The 23,799-nt window shown below is 36.3% G+C and overlaps 1 protein-coding gene across 1 annotated transcript in view; it reads right to left on the bottom strand.

The window, feature by feature from the left end:
* Window positions 1-803: 803 nt before the first annotated feature.
* Window positions 804-23,799, bottom strand: part of IFIH1 (interferon induced with helicase C domain 1) — a 30,550-nt gene continuing 7,554 nt past the window's right edge. The window contains exons 4-16 of the mRNA XM_082055054.1: window positions 20,130-20,210; window positions 16,474-16,694; window positions 15,441-15,651; window positions 12,241-12,458; window positions 10,616-10,732; window positions 10,002-10,125; window positions 9,673-9,912; window positions 7,312-7,568; window positions 5,695-5,844; window positions 4,850-5,011; window positions 4,330-4,520; window positions 2,013-2,106; window positions 804-1,908 (exon numbers count right to left, since the gene is read on the bottom strand). Of these exons, the coding sequence (XP_081911180.1) occupies window positions 1,726-1,908; window positions 2,013-2,106; window positions 4,330-4,520; window positions 4,850-5,011; window positions 5,695-5,844; window positions 7,312-7,568; window positions 9,673-9,912; window positions 10,002-10,125; window positions 10,616-10,732; window positions 12,241-12,458; window positions 15,441-15,651; window positions 16,474-16,694; window positions 20,130-20,210 (2,249 nt within the window). The 3' untranslated portion in view covers window positions 804-1,725. The remainder of the gene's footprint in view (window positions 1,909-2,012; window positions 2,107-4,329; window positions 4,521-4,849; window positions 5,012-5,694; window positions 5,845-7,311; window positions 7,569-9,672; window positions 9,913-10,001; window positions 10,126-10,615; window positions 10,733-12,240; window positions 12,459-15,440; window positions 15,652-16,473; window positions 16,695-20,129; window positions 20,211-23,799) is intronic.

The raw sequence follows: 23,799 nt of genomic DNA, 5'->3' as shown, positions 1-23,799 counted from the left end.
AGTATTGAGCAAAATACTACAATACAAGAAAGATAATAACTTCAGAGTTTCTAAAAAGGTTAGGGGAATGGTTTAATATCTCTTGGGGGATGGTTTAATATCTCTTAACTAATGAAGTATCTAATGTTAAATAAAGAAATTGGTGAAAATCTCTAACTTGTTTTGCCCTGCACAATACATAAAGGTAAGAATAGCATTATATAAAGATCTACACAAATATAAACCACATACACTACAAACTGTTTACATTCTCTATCTCCCAGTGGCCTTTCCTGGTTTAGTTGTATTAATGTCATTCAAAAATACCTGTGGAATTGCTGTGTCTGAAATATTATTGCATATATAATCTCTTAACATCCAATACTCCTGAGTTTTTTACAGCCCTAAGGTAGTAGCTTATTGGTATAAATCACTGTTGAGGAATAATTTCAACCTATAAATAAAACCACAATTTTTGTAGTTTAAGCACATTCTGATCTACAAAGCTGCTATAGTGAAATCTCATCAGTGTGCATACTTATTTCATAATGCTATAATTTGTTCACAAGTAAGTAGCTAATCCCAAAATGGCCTGTATCAGTCTGAAATGTGCTGCTCTTCTCAGTCAGAAATTAGATTTTTTCCTCTACCCCTGAAGCAAGGCCAGAAATATGAAAAACAAACAAACAAACAAATCCAAATCCAGTCCTGATGCAAACCTGAAATTTTAAAATGTGCACAATACTTAAATCCCTTTTAAAAATGTAGAGCAATTACAAATCTAGCCATAACAATATTCTTTTTTGGTGGGATATACTTTTCAGCTGTACTGTAACTCAGAAATTTTACTTGGGGCTCCTGGAGTGTTTATATGCCCATGCCAGTAAACATACCACTTTATCCTGAATTTGCAAAGCTGACTGTTAAAACAACAAACAGACCTTCTTTCCACTCTCCAATATCTTACTTGCAAATAGGAGGGAAAAAAATCTGTCAATGAGATAAATATGGAGACACATTATGCTATTTTTACAGTCAGAATACCACCATTCTTTAAATTTCTAGACTGAAAGTGTGATATTTTTATTGTCAAAATACTCACAGTGAAAGGGAATAAAAAGTATGATAGTTGACAAAGGTTAATCATTATAATGATTTATTGAAAAAAATCACATACCTCATTATATAGCCCGTTTAATAATCCTATGAAACTAACACACAGAAAGTCACTTGGCATTGTGCTTCTTGGACATTACAATAATCAATTTCAAGTCAGGTTAAGGGCTTGATTCTTTGAAATGTCTTTTAATGTAAACTTAATTTTAGTCTGTCAAGATGTATGAGCTTACAGCTAAAGATTAGAGGGCAAGAACTCAGTCATGAAAACACTGACAAAGCAAGAATTATTCAGAAAATAGCACTCAGATCATCTTTTTCTTTTCATGGCTCCTCTTTCGAGATACTTTATCTTCAAAAGGTTTATAGTGGGAAGAAAACAAGAAAATAATCACCATGGCATATCTCAAGATGTCAGTCCTATGTTCTATGCTTGGTGACAGGTCACCTAACACACTTTTGACACTGTTGTCACCCCATGATGGGCTGTAGTGAGTAGATACAGGAATTTGTTCCACGGATACACATGACTGCAATGTATTGGGTCATCTTCTTTGTTGTGGTGTACCACTGCAAATCTGAGTTCAGACTGTACCCATATGACTTTATCCTTCTCCTTTTTTTGGTTTTCTAATCTTCATCACTTGAAGGGCAATGAGCTGCATAATCAAAATTAGGGAACCTGATGGGCAGTTCTCCCCATTTCTTAAAAATTTGCCTTGTTGTTTTCTTGTCTTCAAACACAACCACAAAATTTCTAATTTTTAGACAAGGCAAGTCAAGACCTCTGTGAACCATCATGTTTCCCCAGGCCTGCAAGTATAAGAAAATTATGTTTCAGATAAAATAGACAAGATCATTAGACAGAAATAAATACAGACAACAACATAAAAGTAAGAAAAGAAGTTGTTCCTCACTTGTCCACAGTCTTTACATATAATTTCCCCATTTGTCTGGTAATCAGCATGCTTATCTTGCAGTGTCTTATTTTCTCTTGTATGGTAAAGACTTCTGAAAAACAGACAGAGCGCATCAGAATACACTTGTCATACAGTGCTACATACAGGCTAAAACACTGTGACTACAATTGCTGAAGTCAGACACGACACCTAAAAGCTCATAAACTCTCTGACTGTTGTACACATTCATGAGCTAATGCAAGGTCATATTTCATGCTCCTATGTAATGGTGAAATACAAGTTTGCTCCATGCCTCCTTTCATGGCATTTCAGGAGCTGCATCCTCCCTCACACATCTTAAAGTAGGAGCAGCATGTTCTCCATTATAATAGGGAATAGATCTAGCTTGTTTTTTACAGGTGCCATGGAGCTGTCAAAAAAATGATACCTGAAGGTTTTATTTGTATTCCTTGTAGTACAACCTTATGCCTTAACAGAATCATTTGCTTGTCACTATCCAGACCTGCGGGGTATGTGCACATTGTTACATCATCTGCTTTAGGGAGTACTTGATCTGGAGGGCTGCTAATAGCCTGTGCAGAGGCACTATAAGAATTATAACCCTGTAGTCTGAACTGATGGATAACAATATGCTGAGACAATTTTACAGTAAAAGCAGTTCAATATTAAGGACTTAAGCTCAATTTTATTTTTTTCAACATATGGGTACTAATTTTGCAAATTATACCAGTGATATGCATCAAAGAAACAAGAGCTTTGGAGGGCAGCAACTTGGTTGTATGGTGAGGTAGTGAGGTGGACTGTGAACTGGCTGAAGGAAAGAGGCCAGAGAGTGGTGGTCAATAGGGCAGAACCTAGTTGGAGGCCTGTATCTAGTGGAGTGCCTCAGGGGTCAGTACTGGGACCAGTACCATTTGATATATTCATCAGTGACTTGGATGAGGGAATAGAGTGCATTGTCAGCAAGTTTGCTGATGACACCAAGCCTGGAGGAGTGGCTGACACGCTAGAAGGCTGTGCTGCCATCCAGCGAGACCCGGACAGGCTGGAGAGTTGGGCAGGGAAAAATTTAATGAAATATAACAAGGGAAAGTGTAGAGTATTGCATCTGGGCAGGAACAACCCCAGGTTCCAGTATAAGTTGGGGAACGACCTATTAGAGAGCAGTGTAGGGGGAAGGGACCTGGGGTTCCTGGTGGACAGAAGGATGACCATGAGCCAGCACTGTGCCCTTGTGGCCAGGAAGGCCAATGGCATCCTGGGGTGTATCAGAAGGGGGGTGGTTAGTAGGTCGAGAGAGGTTCTCCTGCCCCTCCATTCTGCCCTGGTGAGACCACATCTGGAATATTGTGTCCAGTTCTGGGCCCCTCAGTTCAAGGAGGACAGGGAACTGCTGGAGAGAGTCCAGCACAGGGCAACAAAGATGATGGAGTGGAACAGGCTGCCCAGGGAGGCTGTGGAGTCTCCTGCTCTGGAGATATTCAAAACCCACCTGGACACCTCCCTGTGTAACCTCATCTAGGTGCTCCCGCTCCAGCAGGGGGACTGGACTAGATGATCTTTTGAGGTCCTTTCCAATCCCTAACATTCTGTGATTCTGTGACTGCCGTATAATTGGCAAAGCATGATTGATCTGTCATGTACAATACCCATTACAAATTTACTGTAGTAAGCAAATGCAATTTAAGTTGAATTAAAATATTTTCTTGGACTCTTAATTTCCATTATAAATGGGTAGAGAAAGTCACCTTCTGCTGCCATGAGACTGAAAAGTTAAACACAGTTTAACATAATTGTTTACCAAACTAGATGGCATCTCTTGCAATTGAGATAAGAAGGAGCAAGACACTGGAAGAACTAAAAAGGGTGTGTCACCTGTATGAAGATCTTCTAAATACACAATTGTCAAGGCACAGTTCATGGCCAATATATTGTTTGAGTCACTGGTCATAGCCAAACTCTTATCCTGGGTCTGTCACTGCTGTAAGTATGTAGGTAACTGGTATTCACCTTTGGTTAGAGTTACACTGTGTAATACATATCACATTATATAATAAGTGACTTAGTTAATATTACCACAGAAGCTGTATCTTTTTCCAAGCTTTCAAACTCTGGTCACCTTAAAGTTAGGGGTAAGAACCAACATTTCTTTTAAACTCATTAACTGTCAACTCCGTACAGCCTAGGACTTGACAATATTGGAATAATCTTTGTTTTTCTCCGAGGGCCTAGAGGGTTACAGGCCTTGTACAGGCCTGCTGAAAATATAATCTGTTTCTGCTTGAAATAGATAAAGTAGTTCATAAACACTTACTGGAAATCTTTTTTTACGCTGACATGATGCATGTTTCCAATAACTTGTATGTCTTCTCCAGAACATATCAGCTTTTGGCAATTTTTGCACAGGAATGTTATTAGTGAAGGATTTTTCTTGTATGTCTTGCACTGATCTCTCTTTATCTTCATTTTTTTTTCCACTATACTTTGCAACTGGAAATCCTGAATCTAAAAACAGAGCAGTAAGAGCACTGTAACATTCTGGTTGAATGACAGTAATAGTTTTAGTTTTCAATTATTTTACTGAGTTCACGGACAACATGACTTCTATTCAATTTTCCCAACTTGGGTGTTTCCCCACTTACCAACAGAAAAGCAGGCTTTTCTAAAGGCACAGAAAACATAGACTATAAAGCAAATATTAGCAGAAGAATACAAGGCCATATGTAGCAACTAATACTAAGTTTTCCTCCCCTAAGTAGATTTCAAATAGAAAGTATTCCTTAGAACATAAATCAGTCTTCTTTGAAGGGAATGCGCAGAGTTGCAGTAAATACCTTGTTTAAATACTCTTCCCGCGGCATCTTCTGGACACGCTGAATCGCCTTATACATCATTTTCTCACGGAAAATATTAACATCTTCACGTTCAACAGCTCCTGAGCCACTTGAAGCCACAAGTGCATAGGTGCTCTCATCAGCACGAGCTCGACCACGAGCCTACAATTCGCAAGGAATACAACGTAAACAGCACCATGTTCCCTGCAACACTGCACAACATTTTTTCCTAGTTTTGTAATGGAAGACATGTACTGTTCCTTACGCAGTGTCCCCACAGAGCATTTTTTTGCACTTAACTCAGACAGATAAACCAGTGAATAACATACTATTTCAGCATTGCCATCAAAGATACCTGTGACAATAGTACTCAGGAGATTTGTGATTAGCACATTTTGCAAAGCAGAAACTGTATTTTGTCATGAAAAAATAAGCATACATTTCAATATTAGATATATAAATATTTGTGTTCACAAATTAAGTGAAAACATGGACAAACTAGTATTCTGATAAGCAATTCTCTCTTTTTAGCTGTTGGTGGTACAAATGTCTTTTTTATCAACCAGTATGCTGATCATATTCTCATAGCTTTTCCATTAAAAGACCCTACTGTTTGTGTAGAGCTTTAAATGGCTATTATACCATTACAGATGGAGGCAAATTTTATATTGTATGCAAACTGATGATGGCAACTGGAAATGAACCTTGTTGCAAGAGCATTTTCTCTATTAGCATGCAACTATTTTAAAAATTATCTCCGAACCCCAGGTATGTGATTCACCATTTGCATGTTGCAAACAGAAACGCACTTTTAAAAATAAGTTATACATGCAGTAAACTCATACCTGCACCATGGCAATTTCATTGGTGACGAGGCCATAGCGAATAACGATGTTACATTCTTTGATGTCTAGGCCTTCCTCAGCTACAGTAGTAGCAATAAGTAAATTTACATTACCACCTCGGAATTTATCAATAACTTCCCTTTGCTCATTCTGTAAGTTAAAAAAAGAAATAAATTAAAAAAATTGGTATACCAATTTTCAGTATTCATTTCTGTCTTCAGTTTCTTCTGATTAAGAGGTTTAAGGAATTACAGTCCAGTCATTTCAGAGTGGAGTGCCAAACATCAAGTGGCCTCAACACGTGCCTTTAAGCGCCTCTCAAGATCCCAAACAAGGCCTTCATATTGAATATAACAGCTGTTTAGTGCCTTTTTTGAGGGAATAGGGAGCAGAAGCCAATCTTTCTAAGGTAACTTCAGCTGGAACTTCGTAGCCCATTTCAAAGGTGCTAGGAGTTTCCATAGCTGTTCTATCATTTTCAAATTATTTTATGAAGTTATTCAGAGGTTCTGGATTTAAACAATTTAATAATTTCAGCTTAAATTATAGACTTCCACACTTCCAAGTTAAGTTCCAAAGCACTTAAAATTCCCCATAATAAAAAGAGGACAATAAATTTAGTGACCTGGGAAGCACCAAGAAGCAAAATGATAAAAAAACATCCAAACCACAGACTTCTGAATTAGGTGGATATTTCAAACAAGCTTGAACAGAGGAACAGAAACTTCCTATTTGCTATATTCAGTTTCAAAATTTAGAGGCTATTTATTTTGTGCATTGTGGTGCACAGATTAAATACCAGATTTTCATGGAAAACAAGCATCTTTTTGAGAGAGCAATTCCAGCTTTTTTTTTAAAACTGAGAGCAGCTGAAGGAAATGGACTCTGCCCAGCAGCAAACCACACAATTTCCGCTTAAATGCTGGAGTGGCAATTTTATGGGGAGTAAAAAGCAGCACAGAAGAGAGGTTTTAGGATACTGAAGTGCTTTGTTTTGAAAATGTTTAATTTGCAGGTATAAATCATCAGAGAGATGTGTATGAAGTCAGCACAGTGGTACAAGATGGACTGTTAAGTGATCAATTGTGGTATTTTCATTGCTAATTTTGGCAAATTCTCTTTCAATGATTATGTGTCAGTGTGAAGCATGTATATAAATTGCTATAAGTTGATTAAACAATGATATCAGAAAAAGGCATAATCAACATTGCATTTTATTTTTCAACTCTGCAAGTAAAATATAATCTGAATTACTGTTGTACCAATAAGTTTAAACTCATGTAACTACTGAGATTTTGCTATTGCTGTTTTGTTCACTTTTTCTTCCTATGTCTCACTACAACCTTTGTCCCTTTTTGACCATATTCTCCCTTAGGAAATGGCTGCCTGTTACTCCTATTGCCATAGAATCCATAACCAAAAAAGCTTGTTTCTTTTGCAAATAAAGTTATTCTGACATTGTTATTCACCTATCCTGAAGCTTATAAAGGTAAATTGCTGGCAGGTATGAAACCAGAACTCTGGACTCCAAACTTCAGTCCATTGTTCTAGTACTAAAACAAGCTGTTTTCTCTAATCATGAACAAAATTTTAGCGCTATAGTGCATAATTCTGTACCTGAGTCATGGGTTTCATTTCACTGTTATGTCCAGCACCAATAAGATAATGGGCCTTAATTCCCACTTCTTCAAATTTTGGGTTATCCTTAATCCACTGGAACAGAGCAAAGGCACTGAGCCGAGTCTTCGTGAAAATAATTCCTCTAGGTTCCTCAGTCTTCGTGAACTCCTCCATTAAAGTGTTTCGCAACTGTATTAGCTTCTCATTTTCATATTCTGGCTTTCTAGCCAACTCTTTCAGCTGCTTCTTTTTTGCTTTAGAAATAGCAAATGTAAATTAAGAAAAAGTAACCCTGTAAAATAACAGCTCTAGGAAAAAACAAAACAAAACAAAACAACCAAACCAAAGCAAAACAAAACAAAGCAAAGAGCAGTTTTCTGCACAATTCTCCCAGCATGGTTAATGTATATCCAGTTTGAAGAGCTGTGGCATACCAATTATTTTTCAAGTGAGTTTACATTCATTAAAAACACCCTAATCAATCAAAAAAAAAATCATCATTAACTTTTTAACATACGCTTTTGCCTGTATTTCATGGTAAGAATAAGGAAAAGAAAAGAACTGTCTGTACCAGAAGTGGTACAGAGTTAAGTGCAGTGTATTAGGGAGCTAAATCACAGCTTGTAATATTTGCAAACCAGTTTTAAAATAACGGAAGAAGTCTTACAAGTAGAAACAGATTAATATGCACAGCCCTCAGAGCTGATAATTTTTTAATAAATTTAGACATAAATTGTCATTGGGACATTCATTAAAGTAGGAATCCTCACTAGAAACATGCAATGTAATGAACACCAGGATGGGTGCATTGTTACTGGTGTTGCAGCTTTTGAAGGCATTTCAAAATGCTCAGTGAAATGTTAAATGAATTACTCCCTTCGCCAGGCACTTCTGACCATGACCGGGGAGGATTCCTCATGTGTTTTATTATTTTAAAAAACTTATAACATTTAAAAGCCTATGTCATTGTCAGATGACCATACAAACACAATAATAACATTTTAAGGTGGGGGCTCTGTATATCAAGGTATTACAATCACTCTGAGGTGATTATAAAGCAGATTATTGTACTGCACCTTGTCCAATGCAATGGTAGTCAAAGTGTCACAGACTACTACACCACTTAGGCAGTGGCTTTCTGACTACAGTCTTATTCATAATTTAGAAGTTAATCAAACACATACAAACATATACAAAAATTAAGTAGATGTAACAAACTCCCACAATTTTCCCCCTTAGTTAAACCTACACTAAGGGCTGCAGTGAGTTTATCACCCAAAGATGAACCCTGCTCTTTAAAGCTGGAAAGAGAAATTTTAGATTTTCTTCCATTACTCTTGGCACATTCAGCAGTAAAATCAAAACAAATTGGAACATAACTTATTTTTCACTAACAGGTTCTTTGAACTTAATTTGCCTGTAGGAATGAAAGCAATCTAGAAAACTCAGTTTCATTTTGTAGTTAGTTTAACGTTTTGTTTCTCAGCAACAGCCCAGTACCGAAATTCTAAATAAGGGGACATAAAGACAGGTATGAAGAGGCATTAAAAACCACAATGATATTATCTATCTAATCTATTTTTCTAAAAGCTTTTTTAACATTTCCTGAATTACTAAAAAATGGCATTCTATATTTGTAGTTCATAGGATATAGGAAGTTGACATACAAGCTACTGTAAAAATCTATTTTCATTTGCCCCGCCCAGGAGTCACAGGCAAAGGGAGCAAACTCATCTACCTCCTCCTCATTGCAAAGGCAGTAAGGGAAAAAAAGATGCAAAGAAGATTAGTGTGTCAAGGACTAAATGAATTATAGTTCCAAGGTGAGTGATCAGAATAAAAGGCAACCAATTCTGATCTTTCCAATTTAATCCTCTATTTAATTCTCTCACTAATTGCTCTTTACCTGAAACTTACTCAGGGTCATCACTCCCATCTCTTAGTATATAGACAAACAAACTTTGGTAGAAAGGGCTGGTTAAGAACCTATAATTTCACGACTTTTGTATTCCATCTGCTCTACTTTTTACCCCTCAAGAGTGTCTACTGGAATACACGTTCTATGTTTCCATCAGTGTCCTCAGGGACACTTTATTGGAGAAAAGCAGAGAACAGTTTTCACATACTATCAGCAAAAAGCAAGTGTCTTTGGGCCAAAGCTGACAAACTTCTACTATGTATTGGGATATGATCACATTATGGTGTTGTTTAACGTACTCCATACTGTATGAACTGGGACACCCAGATACTGTCATGATAAATGACACAGCAGTCTCTAGGATGGAATAATTAATGGGTATGTTATTGCATAAGCTATGGATTTCAAATATTAAATATCACAATGTATTTCAAACTTACCATGAAATAAACCTATTAGAAATTCATCTGTTTCATCCTGTTTTGATACTGCTGGTTCATCATCATCATCATCATCATCATCATTCCTTACTGTCTTCTTACTTTTCTCCTCCTTATAAAAGTTCTTTAGGTGATTGTACGCATCCACCATTCGGATGGTGTCATTTATCTGGAGAGCATCGTTATATTTCTTCAAGTGTTCCGCACAGACACGTTCCTTGCGTTTTTCTTCTTTTGCAGCTAAAAGTGGACAAAAAATACAAGAAAATGCCTGGATACAGAATGACCCAAAGAATTCCAAAGCTGGGATATTTCTGCTATGCAGTTACCTTTTTTCTCTTCTCTAATCACCCACTGTTCATATGGCTGAGTTCCAAACTCAGATTTTGGATGAAGCTGGCAATAGTTTTGAATATCGGTCATGATCTCAGTAATTCTCTCTCTAAATGGATCCTAGAAATAAATTGATTACCAAAGTAAGTAAGCACCTTCTGGCAACAAAAACATTGGCTAGCACCACATTGAGTAATTTTTTTAAAACATTAAACCTTAAGTTAAAAAAACCAGGTCAGGTGGCTAACTGCATTTAGAGCTGTGAAAACAAATAGTTCAGAATATTACAAAAATTACACTGTGAATTAACGTATGGTTTTAGTGAATATAATGTCACTCCAATACAACCATTTCAACTGTGGTTCAGAAGGTCTTTTGACCAGATACCTCAAAAATATAACTAATGTAAGTAAAAATTAGTTCTATTTGACTTTACCGATACTCTTCCATACAAAGGAAAGCAGCAGGTAAATACATGCATGTTCAAATTAGCACTATGGATCACAATAAATCTATAGAAAAAGAGCATTAGCCAAAAGTTCTGGATACCACACAACACACTTTTAAAGGGCCATATAACTTAAACGCTGATTTGTTTGAAAACACATACCCTTCTTTTGTCATCTGCAATCACAGTCTTCTTATATGGTTCCTTCACTTGATTCCTCAATTGCGAGGCATGCTCTTCAACAGTCATGATTCTACATGCATCGAGATTGGCACAGATCTGGGAGAAAAAAAAATGTTATTTCTCTTAACATTTAATGAGTTATTCCACACGAAAAGTGAATTAATGCAACAGAGCTTCTCATTTAGATATTTTATATAATTTTGTTTTCTTCCTATAAAAATTGGATACAGACACCATCAGCATAACAAAGGCCAAATCTTTGAAAATCATTTGACATAAGATCAACAAATTACCTTTTAGGCCAGAAGTGATTCTTGTGTGCAGGAAAAAACTTGTAGATCAAAGCGCAAAACAGGTATTTTGAAAAAGAAAATCTACCTTCAACACTTTGGAAGAGTAGATTTTAGAGCACAAAAGAAATAAACAAAAACAATGGTGAAATACAAAAAAGAAAATTATGTTAGGGAGTAATTATAACAAGGTAATGAGAGTAGAAAATAATTTGAAATGATCTTTCTTGGAACAGTGAGAGAGAAAATTTCTGTGCTAACTTCATGACTGGACTTTTCTACTTCTGATCTCTTCTGAGAAGAAAATATGTACATTTTTGTCACTAAGTCTAAAGTAATAAGGAGAAATCTTAAAATTTGTATGAGCAGAGAAAACAGGAAATGAAGTCTGGTAGGTAACCTTTTTAATGTCTTCAGCAGTAGTTAACTACATATTTGGATTACAGTTCTTTAGATACAAACCCCAGCATCTTATCGTTAAGATTTCAGAGCTGATGAAGATGAATTCTCTGCTTTTTCCGTTGCCAGAAAATCTTTTCTGTTAAAATACCTTGCAATTCTATCTACTTCAATACAGCATAAAAGCATCTTGCAGGCTTCGCCTATTCAATACCAGATTCTGGTTTTGTGCAGTTTGCTAGTCAGGAATTTTCCCTGGACTACTGGGCTAAATTCTACTGTTGTATTGCTAATGTAAATCCATTGAATTTCAAATATAATGATTTCCTTAAGTATAGAATTTAACCAATTAGCTCCAGTCAGGTGTTTATCCAACTACACAATACTTCTATCTCAATAAGTAACTCTGCTCTCAAGAAAAACATTTACATGCTACCTGTATCTCACAAGTGGTTTCTCCTTCTTTAAGCATTCAACTTCATTTTTCACTTTCTCGGATCCACAAAAAAGACCCGCTTAGTCATTCTAGAAATACAGATATAAATTACCATGATCTCTCTAGGATTTATGAATACACAGCAAATTCTAATCTATCAATGGAAAAGTAAGATTTTTATTAAATACAAAACCCCCGTATTTTGTGGATTTTTTGCCTCTGATCTTAACCTGATAATTTTTTCAAGTGAGGCAATCTTTTTACTTCCCTTTCCAGTAACCCTGCTTCCCAGTCAAGTAACTTTTATTTTCCATTAATTTGTAGTGGGTCAATTTGCTGAATGGCTTTCAGTTGAACCCCCATGTACACATGAAAATAATAAACCAGATTATATATTTGGAAACTAACAGTGACTTTAAAAGTTTTCCTTGAACACGTCAATATCCCTTTGATGGTTTGCAAATATGAAGGCTATTTACTTTCAGAATATGTTCTTCAGCTTTTGAGTTGGATGTTGCACCTCCTACACCAGGTGAGGCTGTAAGTCCCAGAATCTGAGGCTGTGGGATCAGTGGTTTGTTTTCTTTTGCTAGCTTCCTGTTCTTCATCTTTTCTTTTAAGTAGCGTCGCATTATATTATTGTAGACAGCTTCCTTCTGAGTGTGATGACATTCATCGATAATGACGAGTGAAAAATCTGAAAAAAACCCAAACAAACCCTGAAATTATTAATTTTCTTTCAAATGCAGAATTTGTGTGACTAAATCTTCTTACAGGTAAGGATACTGTTGAAGAGAACCAGTCAGTTTGTCTGAGGCCAAACGTATCAGGAAATTTGTAGTGTTGGAGGAAGGTGTGGATGGAAGCTGTATATGGAATATGGACTTTGGAATTTTTGCTGCAGTCCTCATGTGTCAAGTGGTTTTACATTTCTTGTAGTGTAAAAAGCTTTTCTATCTTTGCAATAAAACCAATCTGATGGTATAAAGAATTTCAGCGAGATATTTTTAATAAACTATTATATGTTTTTACCACTGCTTAAGTCAATCTTGCCTTTTATATCCATAACTGTATCCAACAAACTACATATTGTTTGTTTATGAGAAGATACATGTCAGAAGCCTTTTAGACATCCGAGAAAGCCCTGTCCTGATAAAAATTTGCTTCCATTTTATAGCAACACAGATATTTCCTCCCTATTCCTGTCCAATTAAAAGACACATATTACTTTATGGATGTGTCACTGGAAATAACAAACAGATGATGGTAGCACTACCAATCATCTCTCTTTTGTAGCAGAGAAAACCGCTGAAGATTCAGACAGGTATTATGTGCTTTTTAGTCAGATCACATTTACATGCAACAAGTAAAGTACTGTATGATAAAGAAAATTAATATTATTTTGGGTTTGTTTTACATTTGTTTAAATTTGTCACAAACATGGAAAACATCCCTTTAATTTATCTGCATATGCAACCAGTGACATGTATTTCAAGATTCTGATTTGAAAGACTCATGAACGTTTCTCCATTTCTCTAACAGCAAAACTGGTTTATGGAGCTCCCACTCTTCCTGTAGCTGGCCAATAACTCTCTATTTTGACATTGTTTCTTACAATTTGACAAAAGGTTGTGGAAATGACTGTAAAGTGGTCTTGTTTTCGCATTAGCGTACTCAAATTGATGCATCGCTACAATGAGTTTGCAACAACTGGCAGCAGAAGTCAGAAACTAACACAGAGCTAGAACACTCAGTTGGCCTTTCTGGTGGAGAATACATCATGCAACTTCATTTTTGAAGAACCAAAGAAAGGTGGAGATTGAACAAGGGAAATTTTATTCAAAGGCTAAACAAAAGACTACTGCTAGTAAAGCAAGCTAGTCACTCGGGAAATCTGATTATCTTCACACAAGTGGTTCAGGTAGCCAGTTTGGACTGGAGTAATGTGATTTCAAACCTAAATTCCCATTTATTTCTAAGATTTCTATATATTGCAAAACTTCAGAAGCAGTGCTGGCACTTTCTCAGTTATTTTGCCAACATGAAATTACTCCCTCTTATTTTGACCGTCTTCTCTGTAACACGTATTCCTATCATTACTCAGGAAGAACCTAATCCACTAGAAGAGATGTGCTTCTACTAAGGAAGTGACACACAGCTTTTAGAAAGTCCACACAGTGACCTGAGCCCTTGGTAAAGGGGGTATATGTGGTAAAATGCAATTAAGATAGTCCCCTCCATTTCACTGAAGCTGAAATTCCATGTTACACGTAATACAGACCTCTGTGAAAACAGATGAGAAAAGCATGAACAGAAATTAGACATAAAAAACTTATAACTAATTAGGATGGTTTAATATAGGCTGTGAGTTAACCAAGTCATAGCCATAAAAATGGAGCTGCCTCCATTCAGGCTTGCTTGTCTTTGGTCCAGCTGAACTTACTATTAATTTCATAGGTGTAATAGCAAGGCCCGCTTTGTAGGGCCACCTCAGTTCTAGAAAAAATACAGCTCCTTAGGAAGGAAACTTTGCAAGGTATGAAACCCATGAAAAAAACACTTCTTTACATAAGCTGGTTGGGACTCAGCCCGATTCCAATCCGGTCAGCAGTTCCTGTAGAAATGTTCAGGTGCCTCTATATGGCATTCCCAAAAGATTCACATTTGTGAAGGTTTATTAACTTAGCTGCAGTAGAAAGGAAGTAAGTATAAGAAAATGTCTGGTACTGCAATTCTGAGGTATCGAAGTGGCTCTGCAGGAGTTAGTTTGCATCAAGCAGTACTCCAGTCAGCAGTAGGCACTGACAGACACACTGACCCCTCAGGTTTCTCTGCTGTCCAGATAACACTCAGACAAGTGCTTCTTTTATCTCAGATCCATTAGTTTGAATATCACAGCTCTGCCATCAGCTACATCCTGCCCCATCCACAAAAGAGTTGACTGCATGCAGATAGAGGGAGAAGTTAACATCTCTCAGAGGAGAGTCACTGCAGCCCAAATCCTGCACTAGAAGTCATGAGCTGTTCCATTATTTGTTTTTAATGGCAGATAATTCCATTTCCTTTCTGATCTCCCATAGATATCTGCCACTTCAGTATTCTGGGCAAACAATTTTACTGCATCTCATCTTGTATCTTCTGTTTTTTCCAGCTTCCTTAATCTGTTGTGGGAGGTCATTATATCTGCCAGCCTTAGAGAGATAGTTGTAAGTAACCGTTCCTCTGTATATTAGCAAAATGATAAGAGTTTCAAGAATAAAACTTTGTAACAGATTGGCTTTTATCATGTGTTCCATTGTATTTCTCAAACTACCAACTGCATTTGAGTTTTTATATTTTTTTCTCATTCTGTTCATGGCTTCTATGTGATATAACTCAATGCTCTACCAAGCTTGGAAAGTGCAATCAGTATGGCTGCATTTGCATGAAGTTTTGCTTGAGCTAGATAAAATAGGAAGCATAACAAATATTTAGTACAAATGAACTGTAATAGTCTAATTTGGCTTGAAAAAATTGCATGTTTACTAAGATTTGTTTTTGACTCTCAGCTTGCATTTATAAAAGCAGTCAGCTGAAAAAAACATTAACTACTGAACATGGCACATTTTTACTCTGCATTTTTTGAGGATAGTGACACACTTTTAGCCCTTCTCTAAAAATTTCAGAATTAAAAACTTGCCTGATAAGTGGACACCTTCTTCATCCTCCTTGGCTGCATCTAACAGTGAATTCTCAAGGATCTGTGCTGTACTGATGATGACATCATTTCTTCTGACAACTTCAGGAAATGAGATTTTCAGCTGAGAATCGCCACTTAAACCAATAACCCGATACCAACGCTTCAGGAATGGATTAAACTCCTTTCGTAAATGTTGTTCTACCAATGGTACCTGAATAAAAGTTTCCAAATAATTTACACCATAGCATACATAAGATTAAAAATGCATGCCTGTTTGCCAGAAATGTTGTTAGGTGAAATGCACTTCATACAAAATATACTTTAAAAAAAAAACCCCAAATATCTCCTTATTTACTGCAGGGTAGGATTAAAAAACCACAACGTACCAAGCAGAAAAAAACAAAACCAAACACTAAAAACCCGCAAACCAACCCCTCCCCTCCAATTGCTCCTATGAAGTCTTTTTGTCCCAAGAACTTTGCCTTAACTGTACCTTAGAAAGAATCAACAAAACATGGACCCTCTGGCTCTTCAGCTGATTTTATAACATGCTATCAATTTTATATATGTCAATATTACAATAGAAGATTACACGTGATAAATTTAACTATAAAAAAGAAAACAATTATCAGAAAATCGGACAGAATATTCCCTATCTACTGTGAAACTCATTAGGTGGCCTTCATTACCAAATCCAAACACAGAATGTGAAAAATATTTGAAGTTTTTAAAAATATTATATTAGTTCTATTCATTCTAACAAGCAGTTGTACTTTTTCCAACAACGTGGTTATTCTGGCACACCTAAATTGTACTTGCGCTGGGGCAATCTAAAATCATTCATGCATGCACCATGATGATGGTGCAATGTAGATGACAGTCTAGAGCTATATGCCTTTAAACATAGATACAGCTGGAGAAGCCAAGTAATGTGTTTATATTCATTTTACAAGTTCTACATTAAGAGTACGTGAGGTTTGAAAAATGCTGTGGTGTTTTTTTTTTTTTTTTTTTTTTTAATGGACCAACATACCTTATTAACAAGTACTATAACTTTTCCAGGCTCCGATGCTCTTTTCTTCTTATCCAAGTGATCTTTAGTAATGTAAACAGCCACTCTGGTTTTACCACTGCCTGTAGGGAGACATATTATAATATTCTCCCCATTCAGTGCTGGCTTTGCAACTTCCATCTGGTAATCTCTCAGGATCAGATCTGGCTCAGGTGAAGATCTGCTTTCCATTTCACCTTCATCTAAGGGTACAAAGAAATTAAAATATCAAACAGGAGGCATAGAACATTTATCAGAATATTGAACAAGTGTCAAAGGCAAAAATATTAATTTACTACCAGAAGCATCTCCTGAATAAATAGAAACAAGGCATATTAACATAGGTAATGGTGCTCTGTGGACCTGTACATCTCTGGATCCGAACGGCTTACATCCAGTCACCAAGCAGGGTAGGTAGAATATAACATAAATGTGTCTTCACTCATATATATTGACATGTCTTTTATTATGTATGAATTTAAGTGATTCAGGTCAGTAGCACTGGGACCAACAAAGGTGGTGTTCAGAGCTGCTGTATTTATAATCTAGCCAATCATATGTGACATTCTCTTTCATCACTACTGAAATTTATTTGATTGCAAGTGAGCTACCTTTGTAAATACTTCCCAGAAGATGGAAAAAAAGGATGGAGCCATAGGAAGAAAAAGAGATAGGGACCACTTAAGAAATGATGAAGGGAGTTATAAAGTAGGAAGGCCAAAGAGATAAGAAAATCCAATTGCCCATACAAGATAGACCTAACTGCAGAATGTATCACACCTATTCATGGTAGATCGTGCTGCTTCCAGACTGACTCATACATTATGCAATCAAGCCATTCACTAAAAAGCCATATACATTTGCCACATGAAGGCCAGATCCTTCCATCTATCATATAAAATACAACGGCAGGGAGTTCAAATCGATGGCTCACAGGTGAAATAAACAACATTCAAAATTAAAAGTAGAAAAATGCTGTTGCATTATTTCAGGCAGTAACAAAAGGGTATCAAGTCTTTTGAGTTTTTACATGTATTAGGAAGTAAAAAATTATATATATTAATATCAGAAAGATTTATTTCAATGGACTTTTGGGCTTTTTTCCCCCCTACAGATATGTCTGAATCACAGTCAAAGCATTAACTGTCCTCAGCGAAGAAAAGGCACAAATCCACCTTACTAGACTAAAAATGAGGGCAAAACCCCTTGAGTTTTATTTCCTGGCGATATCATTAAATGAAGAATCACAAGGATTTTATTATCACTGATACATTACATACAAAATAAGTGTATTATTCTAGTATCCCTGATTCCATTAAATAAAATTAAACTAACAAAAAGTAATGAAGCTTGCTAAAATACTGCTGATGGAAACATCCGAATGCCATTCGTAAGTGTTTTTTGCTTGTTTTACCTTTTAGTGTGAGTGCAGTACTACCTGGAACACAGGGAAATTCACACCAGAGAGTACTTGCTGTTACTTATCTTGACTTCTACTACTCTCTTTGAGGAAGAACGTTGTTTGTTTTCTGGTTGGCTAAATTCAATAGTTCAATCACATTGAAACTGGCACTTTATCACCCATCTGTTTGGTTAAATTTCAGTTCCTTAACATCCTCACTTAACTGTCCAGGCCTAAAAAATATTTAACTTTGCTCTCTCCTTGGTTCCTCAGCCACTGTTTTGACAAAGCCTAACACAGGAATCTCTTCATAGGATATGGTTCCATTACAGAATTTTCACTGTGAAAAATGTAACTTTAGGGAAGTTGTCTGCCTTCATACAAGGCTCATACAAATTGCTGCTCTGAGGTAAAATAAACACGGTAATTATTATTGTTGTCATCCTAATTCCACCATTTGTCTTAAATGTAAAATGATCCTTGCACAGTAAAATGCTACTAAATCCACATGATTCTTTTCATTAAAATACAAATAATGTCAGTGCATTAAGACACTATCCAAATATTCCTGTTAATACAACAGCCTTACTACAAAATTTCAAATTATAAAAATCCATAAATATCACAAAGTCCATCTGTACCTCCTTAGCTTGTTTTCTCATAGTTGCTCTCACTGAGTTTACTAGGCATGATGAAAAAGCATGAATGATTTCTGAAACATTTTAACTAGTTGTTTTTAAATCACACATGTAAAAAGAACATAGAGCAAGTAAACACTGGAAAAAAAAATATTCTGCATTCTTCACATAACTGTAGTGATTTATTGTTTTCTACTTGAGTAGCAGCCAATGCCTGGTTAACTTAATGGCAGATTTTTCATGAATCTTAAAGGATCAGGCCATATAGATATATGTGCTGCCACATACCAGTAGCCTACATCAGCCTGACCAACTAGTGTGACTGTCCACAGAACAGAGAAGTTTCTGTGCCCAGACACTTCATGTGATGCAGTGAGGAAAAAAATACAATGTGACTGATGAGTCACCTCAGTCGATGCAGAAGTGCAAAGGATATTCTTCACAGTTAAGAATACACAGACTAAAATCCTAGCTATAGGGTAGCAATTTACATCTGAGATATGCTGAATTTTCTGTGTGCTCACAAAATACATGGATTTTAATATTGAAAAATATTGAAACGATTCTAAAAGCATTTATATTAAACACTTTGCAGGCATATGATATATAAAATTTAAATTGATTTTACTAATCTAATACTAGCTTTATACTAGGCAGAGCTGGCCTGAAAGGTACCAAGATTGTTTCTAGCCCTTGCACAAGACACAGTCCCTGCACAAACTTTATAAAGGCTGGATTCCAAGGGGTGACTGGTTTCTCCTGAATTCTGTGTAGGTAAACACAGACTGTTCACCATGGTGGACAGCTGCAAATTTATTCTGCCTGAGGTCTACGATTAAAAAAAAAAAAAAATAATAAAAAATAAAAAGATGATGTCTTTTACAACAGCAGTGTTTAATTGGCTTCAGAGGCTATATATAGCAAGTTCATATCTGTCTGCAAAGTATTATCTAAACACAGTCCAATATTTAGTTTAAAACTATATTGAGAACTTGCACATATGTTTAAATGTGAGATTTGCAAAGGCCTTCAGATAGTAACCTCCATTGATTACATTGCTTTTACAAACAGGGCTAAATTACTTAGGTCCAAAGTGGACCTTCATTACTGTTCTGTAGGTACCCTGGGAATGCTTCTTGTCACCTTTAGATGCCTCTAAAGCATGTCCTGTTCCCTCTCACATACCCTATGCAGGGGCCACGCACAATCTAACTCCTCTCTGAGAGCAAAAGAAGTACGTACATAAGGCAGCATTATGAATATCTGTACAGGCGACTGCACTGGATGACTTCTGGAAGTCCCTTCCAGCCTATGTGATTCTATCATTCTGCATCACTGACCATTTTGTATGATGATGATGTATAGAGACCTGTTCAGATGATCTCAGTAAATCAACTCTTTCGGGGCTTGGACTTAAGTCCAGATCCATGAAAATGGCATCTGTTTTCCAACAAAATAAGAGGAAGCCTGGCATCTAAGTACTGTGAACTAGAGTTCGCAGTCAAAAGCTTCCACTGATCTTTGTTCCAGCCCATTCAAAAAGTGCTTACCCTCCACAGCTTATTTTGCAATTACTAAATAACGAAAGGAAAACATACCTGAATCACTGGTTGTGCAGCTGTGTCCCAAGTTTTCTTTCAAATTACTGACACTTCCATCTCCTATGGAGACATCTGACTCTAAATGAAAAACACAAACACATGTAGCATAGTGTATTTGCTACATATAGCAAAATCATATTGTTTGCTCTCTTGCTAAGTTGTTAAAATAGGCTAGACAAACATCTGGCAGGGATGGCTGAGGTATAATTTCGTTTATTAGACTTCTTAGGTAAACAAAATACTGGGAACAATATAATTCATTTTCATATGAAAGAAAATAGGGAGTTGAAGATGGAAATCTAAATGGCAGAGGTAAGGCAATGTGGATCATGATTTATTGTTGTCAGTTATGTTCTGTTTGCTTGAAAGCAAAGGTGCAGAAATGATCGTCTGCATGATCCTCTCTAGCCCTGTTTTACTGTGTCCTTTCGGAGGGGTGAACGGCCAAGAAAGAAGAAAAACATGTTGGTCTACTGGGTAGCACTGCTGGCAAACTGAAGACATTCTCTTTTACTCCCTGTAAGCCATGTGAGTTACATCTGTTGTAGAAAAAAAGTAAAAAGCAGAACTGTGATTTTTTTTTTTAAAGGGTTTCCTCACATAACATGAAAAGAGTAAACAATATTTCCCAGGGAAATAAAAGCAGAGAGGAATTATTAAATCTTCCAAACTGCAAGTAAAAGCAGTGACTGATAATCCTGTTATATTGCGACAGAAATCTGGGAAGTTTACTGTAGATATTCTAATGCTAAGCTCTCCCTCTGCTGGGCAATCAGTGTATTACACTGACTCTTTTTCAGTCAAAAATGTAGTTTATATCGCTAGATTTTCCAAAACTCAGGCCTTTTAATATCTGAAGAGATATACAGTTCTTCTGGAAAAATCTGCTGCAAGCAGCCTCACCCTGCACTCAGCTTACCTGCAGCGCTGTGCAACTGAGCTCATAGTATGCTTGAGAAATCAGTCAGAATAACTGAGCTGTTTTGCTTAGTTATCATGTGAACTTGTGTCCTATCAAGTTTTTAATCCTTTTTTTTCCAATGAATCCCATTATGACCCATATCTGTATGGCCCTCAACTTATTGTCCCTCAAAATATTTAATAAAGCAAAACAGATGCTGTGAATGAGAGTTTAGAAATGAAGAGAAGTTACAGTCTTTTTGAACGGTACTCCTGAAATACACACTACAAAATCTTGGTAAGTGAGGTGGAAATTATACCTAGTCTGTGTTCAGCAAGAACATGAAGCTTTGACTTTCCTTTATGCAAGTTTTGCTCTCCTCGAAAGGTGAATGAATAACAGAAACGGCTATTTCTCAGACAAGTTATGATATAGACAACTGAAATGAAGCTACCTTAGCTACCACCAGCAGTCAGGTATTTATGTCTTTATTTATATTTTTTTCTAACTTAACCATGAAAAGTGATGCAAACATTTGTCTTGCTGTCCTACAGTTTTCATCATTTATTTCATACAGACCTCAGAATGTGATCCAACTAAGAATCACCAGCATCTGTTGGAAGTATTATGATAGGCAAGGCCATTAAAGACTTTAAGCATCTGGTCTCCTAGAAATCACTGCAATCAACAGAAAACACTTAAAAATATATTCACATCAGAGGGCTGATTTATCTAAAATTTCCCAATTATTATATAATAGCAAGCATTTAATACCATGTTAAAAGATGGCATTGTCCTTGAAAAAAGAAGGAAACCTCACCAGTTCCACGCTCAAAGACCTGCAACAAACTATTAAATAGCATTAGTGGGAATTCCAGCTACAAAAATGACACTGCTGTCTCTTGTTTTCACTTTCTAGCAATCCATGTGGATAGTAAAGAGAGGATGAAATTAAAATTCTGTGTATCTATTCCATGTGGTCTCCCATCTAAAATGATCTACTGAAAGATGTATATGCGGCAAAGAATATGCATTCACAAAATGCTTTGTACATAACTATCTGAATTACAATGTGCAGCATACATTACAAAATAATCTGTCAACAGAAAACATCAGTGGTGAAGTGAAATGCAAAATACTCATCTTCCAGATTAAAGGTAAATAGAATAATGTCTTTCTTTTTCAACTGTGGCAACTTCCTTTAATTCTTTTAAAATACGATTAAAAAAAAAAAAACAACAATCAAACAAACACCACACTGGGTCTTTCCAAAACAATGAAGATAAAAGAGTTGGTATTCTAACCGCTGTTTTCACCACTTACACTAGTTTTTCTTTACAGTGCTACTTGCATATTGTAATGCAGCATATTCCACAGAAACATTTTTAGTCACTTTGCACTGATTAATAAGTATAAATACAGTAGAATGTAATGAAAAAAAATCTATGAAATATTAATGAAAAAAGTCTTCCTAAAAAGTCTTCCTTTCCTGTCCTGTGCTACATTATATCATAGAATAAGTTTCAAACACCTGAGAGTGTAAATAAGGGACCAAAATATAAACAGGCTATTAGAATTGGTCCTACTTCCATATTAATGGGCATTTTTTTTCTAATCTGAAGTATTAAAGGACATTTTGTGAGATATTAATGGAATCTCCAGTTACAGTGTAATTACTAGTTCCAATCAACTTTTTTTTTTTTTTTTTTTTTTAATGAAACAGGCCTTGAAAAACAGAGCTGCTATTTATTTCAGTTGTTGTTTATATAGGTAACCTTAGCCTTAATACCAGTTTTTAACTTCTGACCTTGCAGACTTACTGCTTTTGTGTTGATTTTTGCATGTGCAATTTCCCTCTAGTTTTCTCTTTGGCTAAATGATCTATCTCTACTTTTGTCTTTATGACCCTACTGCCCTCATACTAAAGGGTCAGAGGAGGCTTTAGATACAATGCAATTGCAGTAATTTCAAGTGACTTGAAAAAGCTTTCTCCTTGAAATTTGTCCTTCTCAATACATGAAGGAATGGTAGGAGTGTACTGCAAAACTGACAACACTTGACAGAATTAAATTGCAAATTAGGTGGGTTCCCAGCCTACGTGGAAGTAGAATCTGGGCTCCAGTTGTATTTTCGGCTGCCTGGTATAAAAATACGATTTTATGAGATCATGAGAATAGATGAAAATGAAAAAAAGACTTGAGTGCAAGCCTGTGTGTACAAGTACATAGAGATCAAAGCTTCATGATGGCTCAATGTGAGCCAGTTCCTCTACAACCATCTTCATGCAGCACTGTCTCCTGGCAGCTGTTGCTACGTTGCAGCTACACTGCTGGTTTAGTTCAACTCAGAAGTGCACATTTACAGTAAATCCGTCAATTGTCCCTATTTACACTACTTTGGGTCATATCGCAGAGCTGGTTTGGATCACAAGAAATGAAACCAAATGAGCTTCCAGCCACTGTCAGTCCACATGAGACTGAAGTCAGTCTGAACCCAACTGCCAGAATTCAGGTAGTATGGACACTCTTAGCACCATTTCACTGAATAGATCTGCTCAACTATGCAAAATGCTGATTTCCACTGTCTATTAATTTCGGTACAGTTCAGTGCTGAGGAGACCACAGTTTTCAGGCTGGAATCACTTTGTGGCAGGCTAGTTAATAGCTAATAGATGTAAGTTTTCTATAACCCTCAATCTGATAAGAGGTAAAAGATAAATTAACAGCAATGAAAACCTTCTCTCAGTAAGGCTACAATTAAGACCCT

The sequence above is a fragment of the Streptopelia decaocto genome (assembly GCF_964273445.1).
Source record: "Streptopelia decaocto genome assembly, chromosome: 6".
Taxonomy (NCBI): Eukaryota; Metazoa; Chordata; class Aves; order Columbiformes; family Columbidae; genus Streptopelia; species Streptopelia decaocto.
The sequence above is the reverse complement of the archived record's forward strand: the minus strand, read 5'-3'. Positions and strand labels throughout refer to the sequence as shown.